The sequence below is a fragment of the Solanum lycopersicum genome, chromosome 4 (assembly GCF_036512215.1).
Source record: "Solanum lycopersicum chromosome 4, SLM_r2.1".
In the NCBI taxonomy this organism is placed as follows: Eukaryota; Viridiplantae; Streptophyta; class Magnoliopsida; order Solanales; family Solanaceae; genus Solanum; species Solanum lycopersicum.
This window is the reverse complement of record NC_090803.1, coordinates 65719834-65744543: the sequence shown is the minus strand read 5'-3', so window position 1 is coordinate 65744543 and position 24710 is coordinate 65719834. Positions and strand designations below refer to the sequence as shown.

At 32.9% G+C, this 24710-nt stretch overlaps 1 protein-coding gene across 1 annotated transcript; it reads right to left on the bottom strand.

The window, feature by feature from the left end:
• Positions 1-15322: 15322 nt before the first annotated feature.
• Positions 15323-16997, bottom strand: LOC101262614 (uncharacterized). Its single transcript, XM_004238135.4, has one exon. The coding sequence runs from the start codon at positions 16750-16752 to the stop codon at positions 15799-15801; it is 954 nt and encodes a 317-aa protein (XP_004238183.2). The 5' UTR covers positions 16753-16997; the 3' UTR covers positions 15323-15798.
• Positions 16998-24710: the final 7713 nt, after the last annotated feature.

The following is a 24710-nucleotide window of genomic DNA, read 5'->3' as shown; positions in this document are numbered from 1 at the left end:
ATGCGTTCTTGAATTATCAAAAATTTTACTATAAAAATTTATATATACATATCTTCAGAAACATTAATATAATTAAATTGATCCATAAAGATGACCCTTTTCTCTCTCTCAATATTTTAGTCTTGTTAAATTGACCATTTCAACTTATAAAACAATACAGAGAAGTTCCAGCTCATTAACAATTAATTTTTAGAGAATTATTAATTTTTGGATCACTAATAAACTTTCAGCATCAAATAGTACATTATCTTTTGATATTTTTTTTACCATTTATAGGGGGGAAAAAACTTTAACTTAGCTTTATTCACAAGATAATTTATAAGGTTCTCTTCATCCGTACAAAAATACTACATTAGTCTTAGTACAATGTACCAATTGATACTCTGACAAAAAAATCTTTGCACATTTAGTCCTCCTTTAATTCCATTTTCTATCAATTGTCTCCTAATTTTGGTACAATCTTGCTGCTTTTAGATATGCAAATGGATTGAGCATACTCAAAAAAACAAATAAATTAGAATGTCATTGCTAAGAAGGTTCCACTAGGTATGGGCAACTCGATTATTTTATCTATTTTTACCCGATTCAATTTTTATTTGTTCATGTACGATTCGATCTAGTCATTTGCCCCACAAAGCATTACTTTGGAGTTATTTTGGATGTACATTGTTTATAATGGTTACATTGTTAAAAATATTTCTAAATTACTGAATAAAGGTTAATTTTACTTTTGTTGTGCTTTTGGCATAAAAATATCCTCGACGTTTATTAACTAGCTCAAAAATATTACTATATCACTCTAATAATTTAAATTTTATCTTTTTCGCTAGAGAAAAATTAAATCGATCTTGCTCTTCAATTATTTGAAATGGACAATTTTGTTTATATGGCATATAATAAGTGGAGTACAAAATGTTGTCCTTTATCTCTTATTCCTAGTCAATAAAATAGGTTATGGTAGGAAGTTCATAGATGTAAGTTATATTTTATTTTATTTTTTTGTTTCAATCTAATAGTTGGCAATTTACTTTCTTTGGCTAGTTTTTTCTTAGGCCCGTGATGAAGTCGGGTCAACATAAGAACCGACAAACTATTAAATTGGGAAAAACATTTATCATTTTACGAGATATATTAGTTTAATACATTATTACATGATATATCAGAACATACACGAAGTATCAGAGTGTTGTATTGAGGCGTCGAATGTTGTATCCTAGTCTGAGAAGTGATGTATCGCGATGTTGAAGGATGCATTCGAAACTGGAATACAACGTATCAAGATGTTATGGAATATATTCGGATTCTATCAAATTTAATGAATTTTTATAATTAGAAAAAAATAAAAATAAAATGTAATTAACTCTTTAAACTATAAAATTTGCTTATAATTTCCTTAAATTATGATATGTTAGACAAATCTCCTATTAAACATACGTGTTATATATACTTTGAGTTATGATACCTTATATAAATATAGATTATTTTAATACGACTTTTGTTCATAGGTAATATTTGGAATATGTTATGATATCAATTAAAATATTTCTTAATACAATCTGATTCATATAACTTCAAAGCCGAGAATATGAAATTAAAAAAAAGTGAATCGATAAATATTTCTAAGTAAAATAATAATTTTTACATAGATTCTTTTAATTATTATTCCTAATTAGATTAGTGAATAGAAAAGTAATGTACAAAACTTGAACTTGGAATATTTTCCTCCTTAATCAAAATATTATCCAAAACACCTAGTAGACATATTGTCTCTATCGTCGATGAGTTGTTGGGACAAAAAGTCTTTAGGGTCAATTTTGATTATTATATATTTTTACATATATATGTTCCAAAACTCTCTAATTGAAGGACCACAAACATATCTTTTTTAAGAATATTCACTTTTATGACTATTTGATTATTCTTTCTTCTCTTTTGTGATTGAAAACGTGTTAATTAATTTTACTATATAGTACTAGTAGAACATTATTGATGTACGTAATTATTAGCATATTTTTTCGAAATGACAAAAAGTTACTAGATAGTGTCAGCCTTAAGGTTAAAAACTTTATTTGAAATTTCGTATGAAGGAGGTGAAAAGTGAAAATAAGGTGAATTTGCTCATATGAACTAATTAAACTTATGATATAAAACAAGAATTTAAGGAAAAATTAAAAAAAAAATATATATTCTATAGGAGTCGAAATTAAATTTAAGAATAGCTGAGTCGTTGAACATATTATAATTCTTTTTTTTTATCACTATATGTCACGACCCAAAACCGATCGCGACTGGCGCCCACATTTACCCTCCTATGTGAGCGAACCAACCAATCTAAACCTTAACATTTCAATATAATATCAACAGAAAGTAATGCGGAAGACTTAACTCATTAATAAAAACCAAATCAATAACTATTATTCCCCAAAATCTGGAAGTCATCACCACAAGAACATCTACGATCAAATGACTAAACTAAGAGTATTCTAAAAGCTAAAAATACATAAGAAGCTAGTCCATGCCGGAAGTTCAAGGCATCTAGACTTGAAGAAGAAGATCCAGTCCAAGCTAGAAGCATTAGCTCACCCTGAAGATCCGGTGTGACGAAGACTGGCTAGAATTACTGTTGAGTTGAAGACGACGGCACGTTTGCTGCACTCCACAAATAAACAAGAAGAAAACATAAAAGTAGGGGTCAGTACAAAACACGGGTACTGAGTAGATATCATCGGCCAACTCAAAATAGAAAACAGTATATATTAAGCAATATCATAAAATCAACTAATATCCTTAGCATGCAGCATTTACAGTTACCATAACCCTTGGTTACAACACCAAGCACATCGATGAGGACTCACGCCTCCTCATCATACTTATTTGGGAATTAGGTTCATTAGATTTGAATATATTATCATCTTTCAAGATTTATTATCTTTATTCCCTTCGTGTCGGTACGTGACACTCCGCTCCTCATATTCTATCCTGGTGTCGGAACGTGACACTCCGATCCTCATTCTATCCTGGTGTCGGAACGTGACACCCGATCCATATTCTATCCTGGTACCGGAACGTGGCACCCGATCCATATACTATCCTGGTGTCGGAACGTGACACTCCGATCCTCATATTCTATCCTGGTACCGGAACGTGGCACCCGATCCATATACTATCCTGGTGTCGGAACGTGACACTCCGATCCTCATATTCTATCCTGGTACCGGAACGTGGCACCCGATCCATATACTATCCTGGTGTCGGAACGTGACACTCCGATCCTCATATACTATCCTGGTACCGGAACGTGGCACCCGATCCCCTAATCTCACTACTTTCGTTCATCAAGCCTTCTTTTATACCAAGGCATCATCATTAACAAAGTAGATTAGGGTTTCTTTTCAAGATTCAGGATTCAATAGCTTCATCATGCTTATTATATCATAATTACATAATCACATCATTCATGCAAGCATACAATTAAGCATATAGAAGGGTTTACAATACTACTAACACATATCATTCGCTATTAAGAGTTTACTACGAATAGCATGAAAATAACCATAACCTACCTCCACCAAGGATTAGTGATCAAGCAAGCAAATTTTCTCCAAAGCTTTGTGTTTCCCCTTCTCGATCGACCCTCTCTCTCTCTTCTTGTTCTTTCTATTTTCTTTATTCAAACCCTCTTTCTTTTACCCTAATTAGTATATAATTAAGAATAAAAGATGGCAATAATACCCCACTAATTAACTTAAGGTTAACTCTTTTAACCCCCAAGTAATTAGACTTATTAACATTAACCCACTAACTTTATAATTAAGGCAGGAATAGTCAAAAACGTCCCTTAAAACGTATAAAGAAATCTGACCCGAACTGGGATTACGCAGCCTGTGACGGTCCGTCCTGCTGCCCGTCACAGAGTTCAGAGACTCAATTTCTCTGAAGAGTCTGTGACGGTCCGTCACACCTGTGACGGTCCGTCCTGCCATTCCGTCACGAAGTTCAGAGAGTCGATTTTCAGTACCCAATTTCAGATTTTCTAAGTGTTTTGAAATGAGACCTTGCGACGGTCCGTCGTGCCCATGACGGACCGTCGTGGGGTCCGTTGCTTCTGCCAGTTTTTCCAGAATTGAAGTCTGCTACTCAAAACGACTAAACAGGTCGTTACAATAGATACCAATTTACCCATCGTTCGTCCCCGAACGATCACAAAAAGGAAAACAAGGGCGAAAAGGAGTACCTGAATCTGTAAACAGGTGTGGGTATCTTTCTCGCATATCGACCTCCTTCTCCCAAGTTGCTTCTTCAACCGGCCGATTCTTCCATTGCACCTTGATGGATGCAATCTCCCTTGATCTCAACTTGCGAATTTCCCTATCTAGAATGGCAACAGGTTCCTCCTCATAAGACAAATTCTCGTCAAGCAAAACTGAATCCCAACGAATAATATAGTTTCCATCCCCATGGTATCTTTTCAACATTGACACATGGAATACCGGATGTACTCCGGACAGCCCTGGAGGCAAGGCTAACTCATAAGCCACCTCCCCTACTCGCTTAAGTACTTCAAAGGGACCAATGTACGTTGGGCTTAGCTTGCCTCTTTTACCAAACCGCATCACCCCTTTCATTGGCGAAACTTTCAACAAGACTTGTTCACCCTCCATGAACTCTAAGTCTCTAACCTTTCGATCTGCATATTCTTTTTGCCTACTTTGCGCCGCTAGAAGCTTTTCTTGAATAGATTTCACTTTCTCTATCGAATCCCGCAAAAGATCAGTACCCCAAGGTCTAACCTCGAATGCATCAAACCAACCAATGGGAGACCTACATCTCCTCCCATACAATGCTTCAAATAGAGCCATATCAATACTTGAGTGATAGCTATTATTGTATGAAAACTCCGCTAAGGGTAAAAAGCTATCCCAATGGCCACCAAACTCTATCACACATGCACGAAGCATATCCTCCAATACTTGAATCGTTCGCTCAGACTGACCATCGGTCTGAGGATGGAACGCAGTACTAAGGTCCAACCTAGTACCCAATTCCGCATGCAATGTTTTCCAAAACTTAGAAGTAAACTGCGTACCTCTATCTGATATAATGGAGAGTGGAACCCCATGCAATCGCACCACTTCCGAGATGTAAAGTTTTGCTAACTTCTCTGCATTGTAAGTCACCTTGACCGGAATGAAGTGGGCAGACTTTGTTAACCTATCAACAATTACCCAAATAGAATCATACTTACCCATTGTCTTTGGAAGACCAACCACGAAGTCCATTGCGATTCTCTCCCACTTCCATTCCGGAATGGGCATTCTCTGAAGTGTTCCTCCGGGCCTTTGGTGTTCATATTTTACTTGTTGACAGTTTGGACATTTGGCAATAAAATCCACAATATCCTGCTTCATTCTACTCCACCAAAAGTGTTGCTTTAGGTCACGATACATCTTGGTTGCACCCGGATGTATCGAATACCTTGAACTATGAGCCTCTGTCAGAATAATGTTGATCAAATCATCGACGCGGGGTACACATACCCTTCCCTTAATCCTCAAAACACCTTCCTCATCGATTGTTGCTTCCTTAGCCTCTCCTCGCAACACCTTATCTTGGATTCTGCTTAGTTTCTCGTCATCAAACCGTTTTCCCTTAATCTTGTCAAGGAAGGAAGATCTTGCCTCCACACAAGCTAAAAATCCTCCCTTCTCATTTACTTCTAATCTCATAAGGTCGTTAGCCAGAATCTGAACTTCTCTAGCCAATGGGCGTCTAGAAGCTTGCAAGTGAGCTAGACTTCCCATGCTTCCCACCTTTCTACTTAAAGCATCCGCTACAACATTCGCCTTCCCCGGATGATACAAAATAGTGATGTCGTAGTCCTTCAGTAGTTCCATCCATCTCCTCTGTCTCAAGTTCAAATCTTTCTGAGTAAAGACATACTGAAGGCTACGATGATCCGTGTAGACCTCACACTTAACCCCATATAGATAGTGTCTCCATTGCTTTAATGCAAACACTACCGCGGCCAATTCCAAATCATGAGTTGGGTAGTTACGTTCATGCACTTTTAATTGTCTTGAAGCATAAGCAATCACATTCTTCTCTTGCATTAACACTGCACCCAAACCCGAATAGGATGCATCACAATAGACAATGAAATTCTTACCTTCCACTGGCAAGGTGAGAATTGGTGCAGTAGTCAATAGAGTCTTGAGCTTCTGAAATCTTTCTTCACACTCATCCGACCATACAAATGGAACATTTTGCTTAGTCAAGTTCGTCAGTTGGGAAGCAATAGAAGAGAATCCCTTGACAAATCGGCGGTAGTAGCTAGCTAACCCAACAAAGCTCCTTATTTCTGACACATTAGTAGGTCTTACCCAATTCTTTACTGTCTCAATCTTAGAAGGATCCACCATCACTCCATCCTTAGAAACCACGTGCCCCAAGAAGGACACTGCATCTAGCCAAAACTCACACTTAGAGAACTTGGCATAAAGCTTTTTCTCCCTCAACATTTCCAATACCATTCTCAAATGATCCTCATGTTCTTTCTTGCTCTTTGAGTATATCAGTATATCATCAATAAATACGATCACGAAGAGGTCCAAATATGGCTTAAAAATCCCGTTCATCAAGCTCATGAACGCAGCAAGGGCATTCGTAAGACCAAAAGACATCACTACAAATTCGTAATGCCCATACCTCGTTCGAAAAGCAGTCTTTGGCACATCCGTTGCCCGTATTTTCAATTGATGATAACCGGATCTCAAGTCAATCTTAGAGAAGACACAAGCACCTTGTAACTGATCGAACAAGTCATCAATGCGAGGAAGAGGATACTTGTTCTTTATGGTTACCTTGTTTAGTTGTCTGTAGTCTATACACATTCAAAAACTCCCATCCTTCTTCTTTACAAACAAAACCGGAGCACCCCAAGGCGATGCACTTGGTCTAATGAAGCCCTTGCTCAACAACTCTTGAAGTTGGGCTTTTAACTCTCTTAACTCCGCGGGAGCCATTCTATAAGGGGGTATAGAAATGGGGCGAGTACCCGGTTCAAGATCAATACAGAAATCGATATCCCTATCTGGTGGCATACCAGGAAGATCTGCAGGGAACACATCTAGAAACTCATGGACCACTGAAACCGACTCAATCGAAGGTATTTGGGTAGTGTCATCCTTGAGATGTGCCAAGAAAGCTAAACACCCTTTACTAACCATTTTCTTAGCACGAAGAAAGGAGATGATACACACCGGATTGGAAGTGTAGTCACCCTCCCACACTAACGGATCTGTCCCAGGCTTGGCTAACGTCACGGTTTTAGCATTACAATCCAAGATCGCAAATTGCGGAGAAAGCCAAGTCATACCCAGAATTACATCAAAATCATCCATTTCTAAGATAACCAAATCTACATAAGTGTTGCTCCCCACAAAGTTCACCAAACAAGACCTATATACCTTTTCAACTATCACAGACTCACCCATCGGAGTAGAAACACGAATAGGCATGTAAAGTAATTCACAATGTAAATTAAGACCATTAGCAAATGAGGAAGATACATAAGAAAATGTGGATCCGGGATCAAACAATACAGAAGCCATGCAATCACAAACCAAAAGCTTACCTGTGATGACAGCATCAGATGCCTCCGCTTTATACCGCCCAGGGAAAGCGTAACAATGGGCCCTATCGTTTGTCTGTCCGTTGCCCCTACCATGTTGTGTTGTAGTGGCTCAAGTTTGCCCATCACCTCTGCCGTTTTGGTGACCACCATTACCTCGACCACCACGTCCTCCAGAATAACGGCCTCTTCCATAACCCCCTTTACCTCTAGCTATTGGGGGCCGATAACTCTGTTTTGGACAATATCTCTTAATATGTCCAATCTCCCCACATCCATAGCACTCTCGGGGTTCATGCATAGGTCTCTCAGAGAAGTGTTGGCCGGTCTGAGGTGGACCCCCAACTACAGTCTGTAGTGAAGACTGAATGGGTCGAACTGAGTAACCTCCGGAACTCTGTCCTCTAGAGTGGGAACCATTAAACTCACCCCCCTTTCGAAACCTTTTTGATGTCGATGTCGAGGTGAAGTCATCGGGCTTCACTCCTTCCACCTCTATCACGAAGTCTACCACTTCTTGGAAGGATTTTGCTGTAGCCGCTACCTGTAAGGCCGAAATCCGCAACTCTGATCTCAACCCTTTCACAAACCGGCGAATCCTCTCTTGTGGACTGAAACAAAGTTGCGTGGCATATCTGGATAGTGCGCGAAACCTAGCCTCGTAAGCATTAACCGACATCCTACCTTGCTCTAGGCTCAAGAACTTATCCCTTTTCCTATCCCTCAAAGTCCGGGGGATATACTTCTCCATAAACAAGCTAGAGAATGAGGCCCAAGTCATAGGTGGTGCCTCTGTCGGTTGACACTCAACATGTGATCGCCACCACATTTTGGCGTTCCTTTGAAACTGATAACTCACGAACTCAACACCAAACCGTTCTACTATACCCATCTTGTGTAGTAGCTCATGACAGTCAACCAGAAAATCGTAGGCATCCTCCGATTCAGCACCCTTGAAGACTGGAGGTTTCAATTTCAAGAACTTACTGAAAAGTTCATGCTGATCATTTGTCATTACAGGCCCTGTAGTCAGACGAGGAAATGTGCTTATTTCCAATGGAACATCCATGCGGGGAGCCATAGTAGCCGCATGTTGTACCTCCGGAGCCTGAGGTGCTGGTGCAGAAAACACTGGGGGTGTCTGGCCCTGATCAGATAACCCGCTAAGATAAGCCAGAACCTGATTGATCATCTCTGGGGTAGGTTGGGGTGGCATTTCCTCATTCTGCACTTGTTCATTCTCCCCATCCTCCCCTTCTCTTACTACCTCCTCAGTCGGTGGAGGAGTCACCGCCCTAGCATCAGATGGACTAGGTGATCGTCCTCTTCCTCTAGAGGACGTCCTCCCACGACCTCTACCACGGCCTCTTGCCGTTGCTCTTCCTCGAGCCACAGCCCCAGTGGCTGGCTCAGACGTTTCTTGTCTTGCCGGTGTTGGTGTTGGCGCGGTCGTTGTTCTGGTTCTAACCATCTGCGAAATAGAGTGAAGATGGTCAGATACTAATTTGTATCACCTAGATACCAATTGGATTCAAGTAGTAGCACGAAAGAAAGAATGAAAGAATGGAATTTTCCTAAAGTCTTATAGCCTCTCAAGGAAAAGTAAAGGCGTCCCCCTACCGTTCCTTAAGACTCTACTAGACTCGTTCTTGTGTGATGAGACCAACGAACCTAATGCTCTGATACCAAGTTTGTCACGACCCAAAACCGATCGCGACTGGCGCCCACATTTACCCTCCTATGTGAGCGAACCAACCAATCTAAACCTTAACATTTCAATATAATATCAACAGAAAGTAATGCGGAAGACTTAACTCATTAATAAAAACCAAATCAATAACTATTATTCCCCAAAATCTGGAAGTCATCACCACAAGAACATCTACGATCAAATGACTAAACTAAGAGTATTCTAAAAGCTAAAAATACATAAGAAGCTAGTCCATGCCGGAAGTTCAAGGCATCTAGACTTGAAGAAGAAGATCCAGTCCAAGCTAGAAGCATTAGCTCACCCTGAAGATCCGGTGTGACGAAGACTGGCTAGAATTACTGTTGAGTTGAAGACGACGGCACGTTTGCTGCACTCCACAAATAAACAAGAAGAAAACATAAAAGTAGGGGTCAGTACAAAACACGGGTACTGAGTAGATATCATCGGCCAACTCAAAATAGAAAACAGTATATATTAAGCAATATCATAAAATCAACTAATATCCTTAGCATGCAGCATTTACAGTTACCATAACCCTTGGTTACAACACCAAGCACATCGATGAGGACTCACGCCTCCTCATCATACTTATTTGGGAATTAGGTTCATTAGATTTGAATATATTATCATCTTTCAAGATTTATTATCTTTATTCCCCTCGTGTCGGTACGTGACACTCCGCTCCTCATATTCTATCCTGGTGTCGGAACGTGACACTCCGATCCTCATTCTATCCTGGTGTCGGAACGTGACACCTGATCCATATTCTATCCTGGTACCGGAACGTGGCACCCGATCCATATACCATCCTGGTGTCGGAACGTAACACTCCGATCTCATATTCTATCCTGGTACCGGAACGTGGCACCCGATCCATATACTATCCTGGTGTCGGAACGTGACACTCCGATCCTCATATTCTATCCTGGTACCGGAACGTGGCACCCGATCCATATACTATCCTGGTGTCGGAACGTGACACTCCGATCCTCATATACTATCCTGGTACCGGAACGTGGCACCCGATCCCCTAATCTCACTACTTTCGTTCATCAAGCCTTCTTTTATACCAAGGCATCATCATTAACAAAGTAGATTAGGGTTTCTTTTCAAGATTCAGGATTCAATAGCTTCATCATGCTTATTATATCATAATTACATAATCACATCATTCATGCAAGCATACAATTAAGCATATAGAAGGGTTTACAATACTACTAACACATATCATTCGCTATTAAGAGTTTACTACGAATAGCATGAAAATAACCATAACCTACCTCCACCAAGGATTAGTGATCAAGCAAGCAAATTTTCTCCAAAGCTTTGTGTTTCCCCTTCTCGATCGACCCTCTCTCTCTCTTCTTGTTCTTTCTATTTTCTTTATTCAAACCCTCTTTCTTTTACCCTAATTAGTATATAATTAAGAATAAAAGATGGCAATAATACCCCACTAATTAACTTAAGGTTAACTCTTTTAACCCCCAAGTAATTAGACTTATTAACATTAACCCACTAACTTTATAATTAAGGCAGGAATAGTCAAAAACGTCCCTTAAAACGTATAAAGAAATCCGACCCGAACTGGAATTACGCAGCCTGTGACGGCCCGTCGTGCCTGCGACGGTCCGTCCTGCTGCCCGTCACAGAGTTCAGAGACTCAATTTCTCTGAAGAGTCTGTGACGGTCCGTCACACCTGTGACGGTCCGTCCTGCCATTCCGTCACGAAGTTCAGAGAGTCGATTTTCAGTACCCAATTTCAGATTTTCTAAGTGTTTTGAAACGAGACCCTGCGACGGTCCGTCGTGCCCATGACGGTCCGTCGTGGGGTCTGTTGCTTCTGCCAGTTTTTCCAGAATTGAAGTCTGCTAATCAAAACGACTAAACAGGTCGTTACACTATATTTGTGAAGTATCATGATATAACAGTACATTATGAAAACTTTAAAATATTTTACCATTTATAAGTAGTGTTTACATTAGCTTTATTCACATAGACAATAATCTTTAAGGTTCCCTTCATCCTATACAAAGTCTTAGTACAATGTACCCATATATATTGATACATATTAATTTGGCCACATAAGATCTTCACAAATATTTATTCTTCTTTTTTATTCCCATTTTCTATAAAAATGTCACCTAATTTTGATACAATTCTGCTGCTTGTAGATACGCTAATGGATTAAATATGCTTGTAAAATGAAAAGAGAATCAAACAAGATATGAACTATGGGAAAAAGTATATATAAAAACTGCAAATAGGATGAGATAATAATACATTACACATGCCAATTGGAAACAATAAATACTGGAAAAAAAAAATATTTGAAATGTCATTACTCATTACCAAGAAAGTTCAAGCTAGTAATTGCCTTATTTCATTTAGTGACATGACAAAATTTTCGACCCGTTTGGCCATAAATATTATTCACTTTTTCTTCCGAAATAATTTTTACTTTATTTAAAAATCGATACTTGTATCTGACAAATTCAAATATTAATTCTTGAAAATGCTAACATTTGAGGTCTAGGACATTAGGTTTTAAGAAATTTCTCCACCATATGAAGTATAAATCATGGGATAAATAACCTCAAGAACTAACTAGTATACCTAACTATAAGCACAATAAAAATAATTACGTGTTTTATTTTTTATCACTCGTATCGAACGATCGATTACAATTTATTGGGCATTGCTTGCTGATTCATTCATTTGAAAACCGTACTGGGCTTTGAGAATTGGACTGTAGTCCAAATTGAGCAGTGGGCTATAATAATTCATTGGGCTGATTATTTTTTCAAATAAATGCAAATTACAAATCCAGTTTTAACTATTTTGAGGCCCACCAAATAAGGCCCATGACTTCTGGTATATGTTGGTCCAAAATCTCTTGCAGGTAATGGAAGAGGCCCATTTTCGATTCAATAGAAGGGACGACTTTATCTCTTGAGAAGAAGAATAGCCCCACTCTTTAACCGACTGATCTCAATGATCATATAATTGGGAGGGAAGGTGTCACATTAGAGGTGTCCTCTTATTACAATGACGAGGTTGGTCCCTCTTTTAGTAGACTCAACTATGAATATTCATTTCGAAAATGAATGTCAGTTAATCCTATTTTGAACATGGTGAAATTTTGTGTTTCGATAAAAATCTAAAAATACAGTGTGAACTATCCATGGTATTTATAACAAACCAACTAATTTTATGTTAGTTAAAATTAAATTGAGAATAACTATTGAGTGACAAAATATGTGTATTAAAGGTTTTGTAGTGATTTGATCTAAACACTACATGTGATAAGTTTTATTTTATCGTTTATAAAATTATATATATCCTATCTTCTTCTACAATTTAAAAAATATCGGAGAACAAGTTAAGCAAATTTTGTCCATTTTAATATTATATTATTACAATCCTGTCTATTGATGTCTATTATTTAACCAAAAAAATGATGGCATAAGGAGAAAATACAAAAAAAGAATGATTTGGATTAGGAAACTTTGAGCAAATAGACAAAATGAGCAAATATGATATAATTAGTTAAACAGTAAATTAATATACTTGCTTCAAAATTATATTGTAGTGTAGTATTTTGGTGTTGATATTGATTTAGGAGACCTATAGGTCTCTGATTTTAGCGAAAGCAGATACGTATACGACTCGTGTTATTAGGTCATCGATAATACTTACGAAACTTATGAATTTTCTTTGTCCATGATTTAAATATACTCTGTATGATAAAAAAAAATTATCACCTTTCTAATAACATATTTATACGTTTATAAATAAAGATTAGGAGAAAATAAGCTGATGAAATAACTATTTTTAACATCATTTAGAAGAGACCCTAAACACATGTAAAAACGTGTTTTAATTTATCAACATTTAACTTTTAACATCATTTAGAAGAGACCCTAAACACATGCAAGATTTACAAATTTGACCATTTCTTATGAAGTTGGGATGTTGCATAATATAATTTTTCTCGAAAGTGAGATTTTTTCAATATAATTTTAAATTTAATTAAATATTAATTCAAATATTAAATACTGATTAAAAAATCAAATAAAGAATTTCATATACATTACGAGCGCATGATTATTTCCCTTTTAATTCTTTTTATTTATTCTAACAAAACAAACAATATGTTATGTTACACTGATAAAAATTTAAGAGATAAAGAACCTCATTCCATAGATAATACATTTTACCAATAATCAAAATATATATCAACCAAATAAATAGATAATAAAATGATTATGGACCATTAGGCCAAACTAATACAAAAATCAGCTGGTTTAGTAGAGAGAAGTTCAAAAAATATTGATGGTACGTCTGGTAGACTAATTTTTAATTGTTTTTTCTAATCAAACTCAATGAATAAGTAAGATACTCAATGAATAAGTAAGATACCGGTCATATTCAGTTTTCTTTGCTCTGTTCTATTCTTTTTATTTATTTATTTATTTATATACGTGTGGATAGAAATTTAGCTCTTCTAGAAGTTCAAAAGAAAAAAAAATCTTCACAGCCAATTAAATATAACTATAACAGAATAATCATACACATCAAGTTGCATCAAATAAATACGAAAATAATAAAAATTCACTACTTTTCAAAAGTGGCCTTCTGTCAAATTCGTCATTTATAGGCGTAACACAGCATATTTTGTTGACACACAATACCTTACCTTAATTCACCTTTATTTCTACTTTAAATTTAAAAAAAATGTATTAATGTTTGATTACAGTATATAATTTACAAAGATCTAGATGATTGATTGATATGTATTAAATAATATTGTCTCTACAAAAAAAGTTAATGAAATAGAATGGCATGAAGAATAATTTCAATAATTTAGTGGCGTGTTATATTTAGAAAATAATATTTACACTAGTAAAAAAAAATATGACCATTAAATTCAATTTCTTTTAAAGTAATTAGTAAAAATAATATCGAATAACATATTTGTGTCGATTGAAATCAATTTAAGATAGATTTGAAGAGGAATAAAACAGAAATATTCTTCAAATTTAATATCATTATAAAAAAAATTATACTTTGATAGTAGTTGATATTATTATGATTATTGAGTGACTAGAAAACGAAAAAAAAAATAGACATCTCAACTAACAAGACATGAGAAAAACGAATTGCAATATATGATATTTAATTAAATGCCAAAAGCTTATCATAAATTGATGGATCCATATTTGTCATTTATTAAGGGTTGAGAATTGTCAAAAGAATACTGCACGTATTGTTGACTAAATTGTACCACTTATATATTTTGTCTTCAAAATTGCACATGCTCATGTTTTTCCCTTTGATAATTCATTTTTTCATGCTAGGAGAATGTTTACGAAAGATAAATTTTCAATTATTGTGATTTGCATATTATTATATTATAAATAAAATTATTTTAAGACATTGATTGTGAATTTTATAACATGTATGACAATTTTAAAATGTAAATAGTTTTATGCGTTAAAGGTGTGAAAAATATTCATATAATCGAATGTCCGAATCAATGGTAAATTAAAGATGTGAAAAATATTTATATAACTGAATGTCCAAATTAATGGTGAAGTGTTAGAGGTAAGCCTCTAAAATTACTATAAGTGAAATAAAAATAGCAATAACTAATGTTCTATATAGGTTAAATTATCTTCTTATCACACTTTTTCTTTATATTTGATGGATTAAAAAATGGTTAAATATTACATATACTCGTTTAAATGTAATAGATAATGATAATGATCGAAATATGATGTCTATTTGAATCATAGGAGCTAATAGTCATTGATTGCCCGTATTGTGACATTATTGTTATTACAATTTAATAAAGAACGAAGTAATAAATATATAAAAAAAGAAAAGTAATTAAAATTTTACTTGCTCAAACCTATAAGAATTTAAACGTAATAATAGAATAATATTGTTGTAATTGTTATTGACGCCTGAAAAATCTGAGATCTAATTTTTACTAAAAATTATTATTAGTATATATATAGTATATTAAAGTTAAATCCCTTGTGAAAAAAAAAAAGGATTTATTCATCTAAAATCTAGCTTACCAAAGTAAAACTTACATAGGAATATGGATATGTCACTACTTTTTTGTTTTTTTAGACAATAACCACTCCTTTTACTCGTAAACAAAATAACTAAGATTACATAAACAAAGAAAAAAAAAAGAAATATAAGACTAGTATTGTTTATAAAAAAAAAAGAGAAATAAACAAATGAAATTAATAACAAAGTTTGGCGTACGAAATATTTCGTGTTCTGCTAGATTCTGAAAACGTTGCACCTCATCTCACCCCTTGAGATTTAAAATCACCCCTTGAGATTTAAAATCTTTCGTATTTTCATAGATTCTGAAAAAAAGTTTCCCCTTATCTAATCGAGATTTGAGCGATTGATTTCACGGCTCGAAAAGTAAAATATTTATTTTCTTGATAATCCAAAGCCATTAGCCAATGCATGAACAGCAGGATTAACAGCCAATTGCCCCAAAATTCCCTGTTTATAAGGCAAAAAAGTCTTCTTTTTCAAATCTGATGAAAGTGCTCTGTTTACTGTGTAATGCAATTCATGAGCTGAAACTTTTCCCTTTTTTGTTCTAACAATTGATTTTGATGGAGAAGAAACAGAGCTTCCATTTCCCCGAGAAGTCGAATTTTTTCCTTCTCTGTAACCAGCAGCTGTATATTTCTTCAATGGATCTTTATCTGATGCTCTTCCTTCAGATGCACTCCTAAACAAGAAAAAATCTTTGAATCTCCATTTTTTACTTCCTTTAGATGATGATGATGACAAGATTAAACATGTAGACGCGTTCGATTTCGAAGATTGACTTTTCATTTCTTCATCTTCTTCTTCTTCCCATAGATACTGTGAAATTCTCATAGGTGAAAGTGACCTTGCTGATCTTCTGCTCGATGAATTCGACAACCCATTCGACGAACCTCTCTGTTTTCCCCTGCTTTCCCTCTCTGTTACACTACTTTTTCTTAAATACTCTGTTTCTTGAACTTTTTTGTTTTTCGCAGAAACTCCTACTCTGTTTTTCTTCTGAGTTTGTAAAACAGGGGATGGTTTAATCATACCACCATCAAACAATTCTTCAGCTGAAACAGAGCCAATTTCCAATTCTTGACTAACATCGAAAGCGAATTCATCAACATGGCTAGTAATTTCACCCTTATCATCCGCATCAGTAACGAATAAACTTTCAAATTCGCTATAAAATTGAGAGAGATGAGTTGGGCTTGGAGGAGCACTGAAGAAAAAATCTCCATTAAAAGGCTTTGGTGTTGATGGTGGACTAGTAAATGGGGTTGATCTTGCACTATTGAAATCGAAATTATCCATATCGTTAAATGGAATCATAACTTCCATTTTCAATTGAAACTTTTTTGCAGTTTCTTGTTTGTGATAAACAGAGAAATGGTGTTTCTAAAGATGTTTATATAAAGAATGAAACTGGAGAAGACAAGATTATAGAAAGAAGAAAGAAAAGAGGAGAGCTAAATATTATTGACTAATGTGGGGTTTAATGAGTTTAAATTTCTAATGAAGAAAAGAGCCGCCTTTTTACTACATTTCTACCAAATTTATTTGTCATATTTTCTTGGGACACATGTTATGTCGATGCGCGATTCAGAATTTTAAATTTATGATATTTTTTAAAAGATTTTGAAAATATTTTAAATGTCTGGTTGATATAAATTATTAGTTTTACTTTTAAGTAATTGATAATTTTAAAAATATTTTTCTACTTGATTAATGAAATTTAAATACAGTTTTGATCTATCACATAACATGACAAATAATCTCAAATTATAGGAGTGTGAGACTCAAAATAAAAAAGTTTAGAGAAATATCGAAAACATCTTTAAACTAGATGAAAAATCAGAGATGTATTTGTACATGTGGTAAGATTATGGTTAGTAGCGGAGTCAGAAATTTCATAAAGGTTATCCAGAAATAGCAGTTGTTATGTTAAGGGTGTCCAAAATATGATATTTAATTATTTTGTGTATCATTTTATTTGTATATATGCTATTTTTTTCCGGTAAAGGGTGTCTATGTGGCTACACCACTGATTATGGTGTATTTAAGTTTAATTAATCAAGTAGATGAGTATTTTTAAAATTGTCATAGTTCGATAAAGAAACTAATTATTCATGTCAAGTTTAAGAGTGTTTTCAATTTTTTTCAAATGTTTTATAAAAAAAAATATAGTATTTTATCGTGATTTAAATAAATTTAATGCATACATTTTATAAAAGAGTAATAAAATTATAATCTTTTTAATTAAAATTATTGAATTTTATTACTCTAACTCCACATTTAAAGGCAGCGCGAAGCCACTTATAAGCTAGAGGTTTTTGATGAAACCTCATTGATGAAAAACTAAATTATTCATACATGATTAATAGTCCATGTTGAATTCTCTTCAAATATTTCATATATTTTAAACCTGTCATTAGTCGTATATGATGATTAAATGACTCACAATTATATAAATTTTGGATTGTCCTTCAAGTAAAAGTTAAAGATACTTGGAAAATGACATGGAAGAATTACATATAATTGAATAAAGTAGAGCCATGCGTAATGAGCTTCATCATCTTGTATAATTACCAAAACACCCTATAGTTTTGTTTTAATTGAGTGTTCAATTAAATATTCAACTGATTTAACTTTACATCGATAAATTTATATTGAGATAAAATATCGTTATCAACGATGGCTCCTTATTATTAAAGTATGAGTATATAATCGTTGTGACCAAAGTTATCTATTAGTCTATAACTTGTTGGAGAATTAAAAGGCGATGAAGTTTTAAAAATTAAAATACTAAAAATCTATTAATGAAGAATAATTTACTTCTTCAAATAAAAGGCCGCATAAATTCATCAAAGTTTGAGATCTTTTTAAAAAAAGAAACTTGATAGTACAAATCATATTGGATTAATTGCATAAATAAGGGATGCTTTTAAAAAGAAAAAATTAATTAAAGATAAATGTTCTAGTGATATTCTAACTATATACTAGTAGGTTGGCTAATGTGAAGACAAATTGATTACAAGTGAGATAATTAGAATAATAAAAGATAAGTTTATGATTATATTTTTTTTATTATACTATATAATTAACGTGGGAAGCAAGATTATTAGTGGTAATATAATAAGGGAAAACGAGGCTTCAAAATTACTACTGCTCAGTAATTAACATAACAAAAAGTAATTCTGCCTTTTCAACAACTACGTTTTTCCTTTGACTAATTGTTGTTTTGTGTTGAATTAATTTGCATCATTGCATGCAAATGGAAAGGTTTATTGATATCAATAATTTCACATTTGCAACATATAGGAATGATTAAAAGTTTAAAATGCTTTTTATTAAGAAATTTTAAATTTAAGATCTTTAATTATAAGTGAATTAATTAGTGATTTTTATTTTATTATTTAGTGCGAAGTTAAAATATTTATAAAAAAGTTTTTTGCTAAAAAACTATATACGTACATAAAACAAAAATTTAATCAATGCATATTATAATTTTTTTATAAAAAGGTGAAGACCCTTTCTTCTTTTAATAATAATAATAATAATAATAATAACGACAAAAGATGTCTACATTTTCAAAAGTTTTTCTCAAGGTGTAAAAAGTTTGAATTTTTGTAAAAAATATCATTCACTTACGCTCTATTGAATGGTCAATTAATTTTATTTAAAGAGATATTGTAATGAAATAATTTAATAAAGTAAAATTAAAATTAATTAACCATAGTTAAGTACTAAATTTCTACATTTGCAAATTCAATACAATATGCATTTCCGATATGATATAAATACCGAAAATAAATTTTTACAATACTTAAACTAATTGGTGAACTCAGTTCAAATTAATGTGAGATTAATTAATTACCCAGAGAAGTTAACAACCAAAAGTCAAACTAATTCAAGATTGAAATTCCTAATTTGTGCAGTTAACTATACCTAATGTCAAACTAATTCTAGATTGAAAATTCTAATTTTCTTTTAAACAATCCTTCACCAACCAACCTACAAGAAAATTCCTTCTATTTATTAGATGAATTGCATTTATTAATCCTCTAATTTTGGAACCATACTACCCCTACAGCTGTTATTCTACTTTGACATTTTTATTTAATTGAATTAATTGTTCAAATATTAGGTCGTTCATGACTAGTTCATAGCTTCTAGATAGGCTTTTATATCGATTAATTTATTTATTCTAATTTATGTGGCACCTTTTAGATATTGAAATTTTAATAAATTTATTTTTATCTCAAAAAATTTAAAATTTTCATAATTAAATTTAAGTTATGTATATCTTAAAATTTAAATTATGACACGTAAATTAAGACGATCGTAACATGAGATATGTTTGGCTCAAGCTATGATATTGACTTAGATTGTGGTTACTGGTTAGCAAATCATATAGCCCTACATGGACCCCCAATATGTAATTTACTACAAACCCCTTCCATAATTAGCAATTTAGCATACCACCACTAGATCTACTTACAACAATTAGAGTATTAAAGGTTAGATCTAGAAATTTATTAGATGTTTGTATTTTGGTTCGTTTAAAATTTTATAGCCTTTAATTTTATTTTATCTTATTTTTTAAAAATAAAGTCGTTATCATGCTTTCTTTAATCTTTAATGCCATATTAATTTGTCATAAAATAGATTTAGATAATTATTAAATCAAGATATTTGCTACATGTTTCTATTTTTGGTTCACTTAGAGTTTTATAGGATGTAAATTTCTCTTAACACGAAGTCGTTATCATGCCTTATTTAATTTCAAATTAACTATCTTTAAATTAAATGTAGCTATTTTTTATATATCTGACACTTAAAGTCTTACAGCCTCAAATTTACTCTAAAAATGAAGTCGTTATCATTCCTTCTCTAATTTCAAATTAATCAACTATCTCCGTCAATAGCTTTAAGCACTTCTTAAAAGCATAACATAACATATAATAATACCGAAATTTATATGGTTAGTAATTAACAAACAATATAAACTATAACCTACGGGATCTAAATAACATCTCAATTAGTGTTTTTTTCCTTTACGGTATTGTAATTTAAAGAGAGAAAAAATAAGCACCCCTAATATTAGAAGACATTAATTATTTAGTTATTGAATTAATTTTTCCCCAAAATAGATATTAGACATCGAAGATATTTGATAAATTTGGTAAAATTTAATAATTTTTCTAACCCCAAAGTAATGTATGAGTATGACAATAATTGCAGAAGTCTCACGACTTTAATTTCTAGTTTACTACCACAAAAAATGTTTTGTCTTTTAAAGTCACCTTCTAGAACGCAAGAATACGTAACAGCTTTACCAAAGTTTGTAGAAAAAATAAAATAAAATAAACCATATAAGATATGGTATCTAATGAAATAATATTATATCTGAACATTAAAAATACAACTAATAAAAAATTATCCAACTCGTGCAAGTGTGGTTGGGATGGTTATTTAGACTTCTTTTCACTGCCGTTCAATATTAAGTGTTCATTATTGATTTAATTCACTTTTTAAAAGAATTATAAATAGAAGAATAATATTATTATATTACTCCTTAAATATAATGTCTTGAAAAATATAACAAAAAAATAATTATAATTAATAATAAAGATAAATTAAAAACTAAATGTAAAATTATTCATTAATTTCATAAATTGAACAAGTATTATTGGATACCTCAAAATAATATAGTTATCCCTCCATCCGGTATTGTTTGTCGTGCTGCGCTTTTCGAAAAGTCAATTTGACTAATTTTCAAAGTTAAATTATACTACATTAATTCGATATTTTAAACAAAAAAATTAGATATTCTAAAACCATATGAAAAATACTATAAATTGCAATTTTTCGCACATTAATATGATAAAAAAATATATCTTAAAATGTTAGTCAAAGTTTTTTTCAATTTAACTCTAAATATAGAAACCATGACAAACAATACTGAACGAAGACAGTAAATTGTTACACAGAGAAACTAATAATTCCAATTTAATGCATGAGAAGAACCTAATTTTAATTGGTATTTATAGAATAAAAAAATGTGGTAAAATAATTTTGTGATCGAGCTCAAACAATTAAATGAAGTGATTTATTATGTGAATCAAAATTATTTGTGCCTACATCGAGTATCAAATGGAAATTGAAAACAATAAAATACTCTCAATCTTGTCCACTAACTTCAAAGATGTTTAGAATCTAAACTAAACTTTAGGGATCAGTCAAATTTTCCTTTTAATTAAAGAGAATAAAAGTTGGGGTATTTTTTAGGTGGCAAATTAATTCTAACTTAAATTGATACTACTATAATCTAATAGGACACATTGGAAAATATAGTTAGTTTCAGAATAATTATTTCGTATATAACCAATAAAAAGCTATAAAATAAATAAAACTATCTCTAAATTTCATGGCTCGATTATATTTTTTAGCTTGTGAGTTTAATCGAGAAATTTAAAGAAAAAAAAAGAGAAAAAAAAATTTAATCATTAAATTGAGAAATACTTCATTGGGCCTAAATGAAATTTTATGGGCTTGTAACTATTAGGATGGCCTTGTGGGAAAAAGACTAATGGGCCACCATGATGCACAAACAACGATTGGACCAGCTAATGACAAGCCCAGTTATTGGCCATTTTTTATCGGGTCATTTGCGCTTGTGGTCTTATTATGTGTTGGCAGTGGCAGAGCCAGGATTTTCAATAAGAGGGTTAAAAATTCGTAAAAATAGATATATAAAGTAGCCGAAGGGGGTTCGACATCTACTATATATAAATAAAATATTAGTTTAACCATGTATAAATAGTAGAATTTTCCGTCGAAGGGGTTTGTACCAAGGTGGCTCCACCCATGTGTATTGGTCTTTAATTTTTATCCCTTCGACAATTTTTTATCGGGTCATTTGTACTTATTGTTTTTCTTAACACTTTAACCATCACCGTAGCTTGTTATGAAAATTGTTTAGAATGATTTGACGGGTTGCTTTTGCCATGATTGTCTTCATTTCCTTCTCTATACTACTTTAAGACTCTTTTTTCTTGAGAGATAGATATATCGAAAATAGTCTCTCTACCTCTAATGTATAGACAAAGTCTGTGTACACTCTATCCTCATCAATCCTACTACATGAAATCACACTGGATATATTATTATTGTTACTGTAATATTCCGTACGTTATGCCTCGTGCCCTTAAATTAATGATTAGCCTATTCAAAGGGTAAATATTATTATCTCTAAAAAAGAAACTTGCAATTCTACATCTATAATTATAGATAAACTTTTTAATGTCAGCAACGTGTGCTGATATTTATGACTTGCCTGCAAGAAATTCAGAAGCTTGCAAATATAATGGGCCTTCGAAATGTACAAGACCAGGCCCATTTTTGTCTGGATATGGATAGAGTTTAGCTTTTGTTACTGGATATCTCTGTAACTATCCACTTTAGGGGAAAAGGCATTTTGTTCTTTACTTCAAAATGATGACCCGGCCCACATGAAAATGACTTGTTAACTTGAGGACCACAAAGTTTTTATTATGTCTAATTAAGGACTTTACTTTTTTGGTGGAGCTAGGGACAAAATTGGATTCTGAATTAACATGTGAAGTCCTTTTCTGAACAAGCATGTGTGTTTTTCTTCAATCATACTCTTGCCCTTTCCCTAAAAGTAAAAAATAGACGGAACTAAAAATTTTACAAGATTAAAAAAAAAAAGACATAAATATATAAAGAGTAAAGAGATTCGGATGAACTCCCTTTCAATATCGTGGCTCCTTCATGATGAGAGGGTTGTTGACACTTGTATCTCTAACAAGTAAATGTCCAATTACATCCCTTCAATGTTTAGTAAAATTTATTGGAGATCAAGTTTTAAAGTGATTAATTAGATGCCTATATGGAGCTCTACTGGTAGCTTAATTATCGTTAGCAAGTAATTGATGATATAATCGAGATATGTGAAAATTGGATCATACACTAATAGAATGAAGCTAGCCCATATTAACCAAAAAGAATTGTTTCCATTATGTCATGAAGTAGACACACATTTATAGTTAGTTCTCTATTTTTGAATACTTGTTAGATTTCATTTATAAAAAGAATCAAATTAAGCACTTTTTTGGGGCTAGTTTTGAGGGCCTTATAAGCTTATAGAATGAAGATTCACTTTCTATTGAATAAATATATACAATTATCAAGGACAATAACAATATTTCCTGTGCGACGGAAAAGTATCCTGCATTGCAAAAGTAGAGAGACTAGTTCTGATAGATCCTTGTTTCAAGTAAAACAAATCAAAAGTCAAGTATTTAAAGGAGACAATAGCAAAATAGAACAATAGAGACTATAAATAATACGATAACCGTAAATAATAATAATAATAATAATAATAATAATAATAATAATAATAATAATAATAATGGATAAACTCGCAACTATCTAATATAGTCTTAGTCTTAATGATGCATTAATATGGTGCAATTAACAACCAACTATCTAACGTGGTCTGTTCTCTAAATTATTATAATAACCAAATATCTCATAGCAAACTATGCCATATAGGAACAATCTCATCCTAATTTTTGTTTAGATAATATACATATATATATATATATATATATATATATATATTCTAAATTACAAAAACTTTTTATTGTTTTGATTTTTCATTTGGTGTTCGATATCTACACTAAAGTTCAATTAAGTACGAATTCGCATCAGAAAGTTTCACATTAGGGAAGGGAGTAAATCACTTTCTAATAAAGACGATTTTGTATTCAGAAAGACTTGAACCCAAAACCTCTAATAAAAAATGAACGCTTTTATAAAGTCAAAATGTAAATAATTGATGAAACAAATCTGTGACCTAAGTCACTATCCAATACATGGTTTGCACATTATTAACAGCCTAGCATCATCTGGCATGTTCCATAACTATGTGCACAAAATGCCACCCAACTCAGCCAATCCCACTCAACCTTCTTATATTCCTAATAGTAACCTCATTTTCTTTCACACTTTTAAGGATAAAGTCTACTCTTCCATAAGTATTTAAGCACTTTCAATAACTTAAAATCTTTAGGATTGTGAATAAATAGAAGTCAAACTAAATCAATATTGTGCCAAAACCTAACATTAAAACATATCAAAGTGATTTCTTTTGCACGTGAAATAATTAAGATGCGCACAGATAAATTATAAAAAAAATTACACTCTTTTCGATGATTATACTATTTTTTTAAGAATTCAATATGTACATGTCATCATTTTTTAAATGTCCG

Excerpts from the sequence above, each read along its gene's own strand:
- LOC101262614 (XM_004238135.4), bottom strand. The coding sequence starts at position 16,752 with ATGGAAGTTATGATTCCATTTAACGATATGGATAATTTCGATTTCAAT.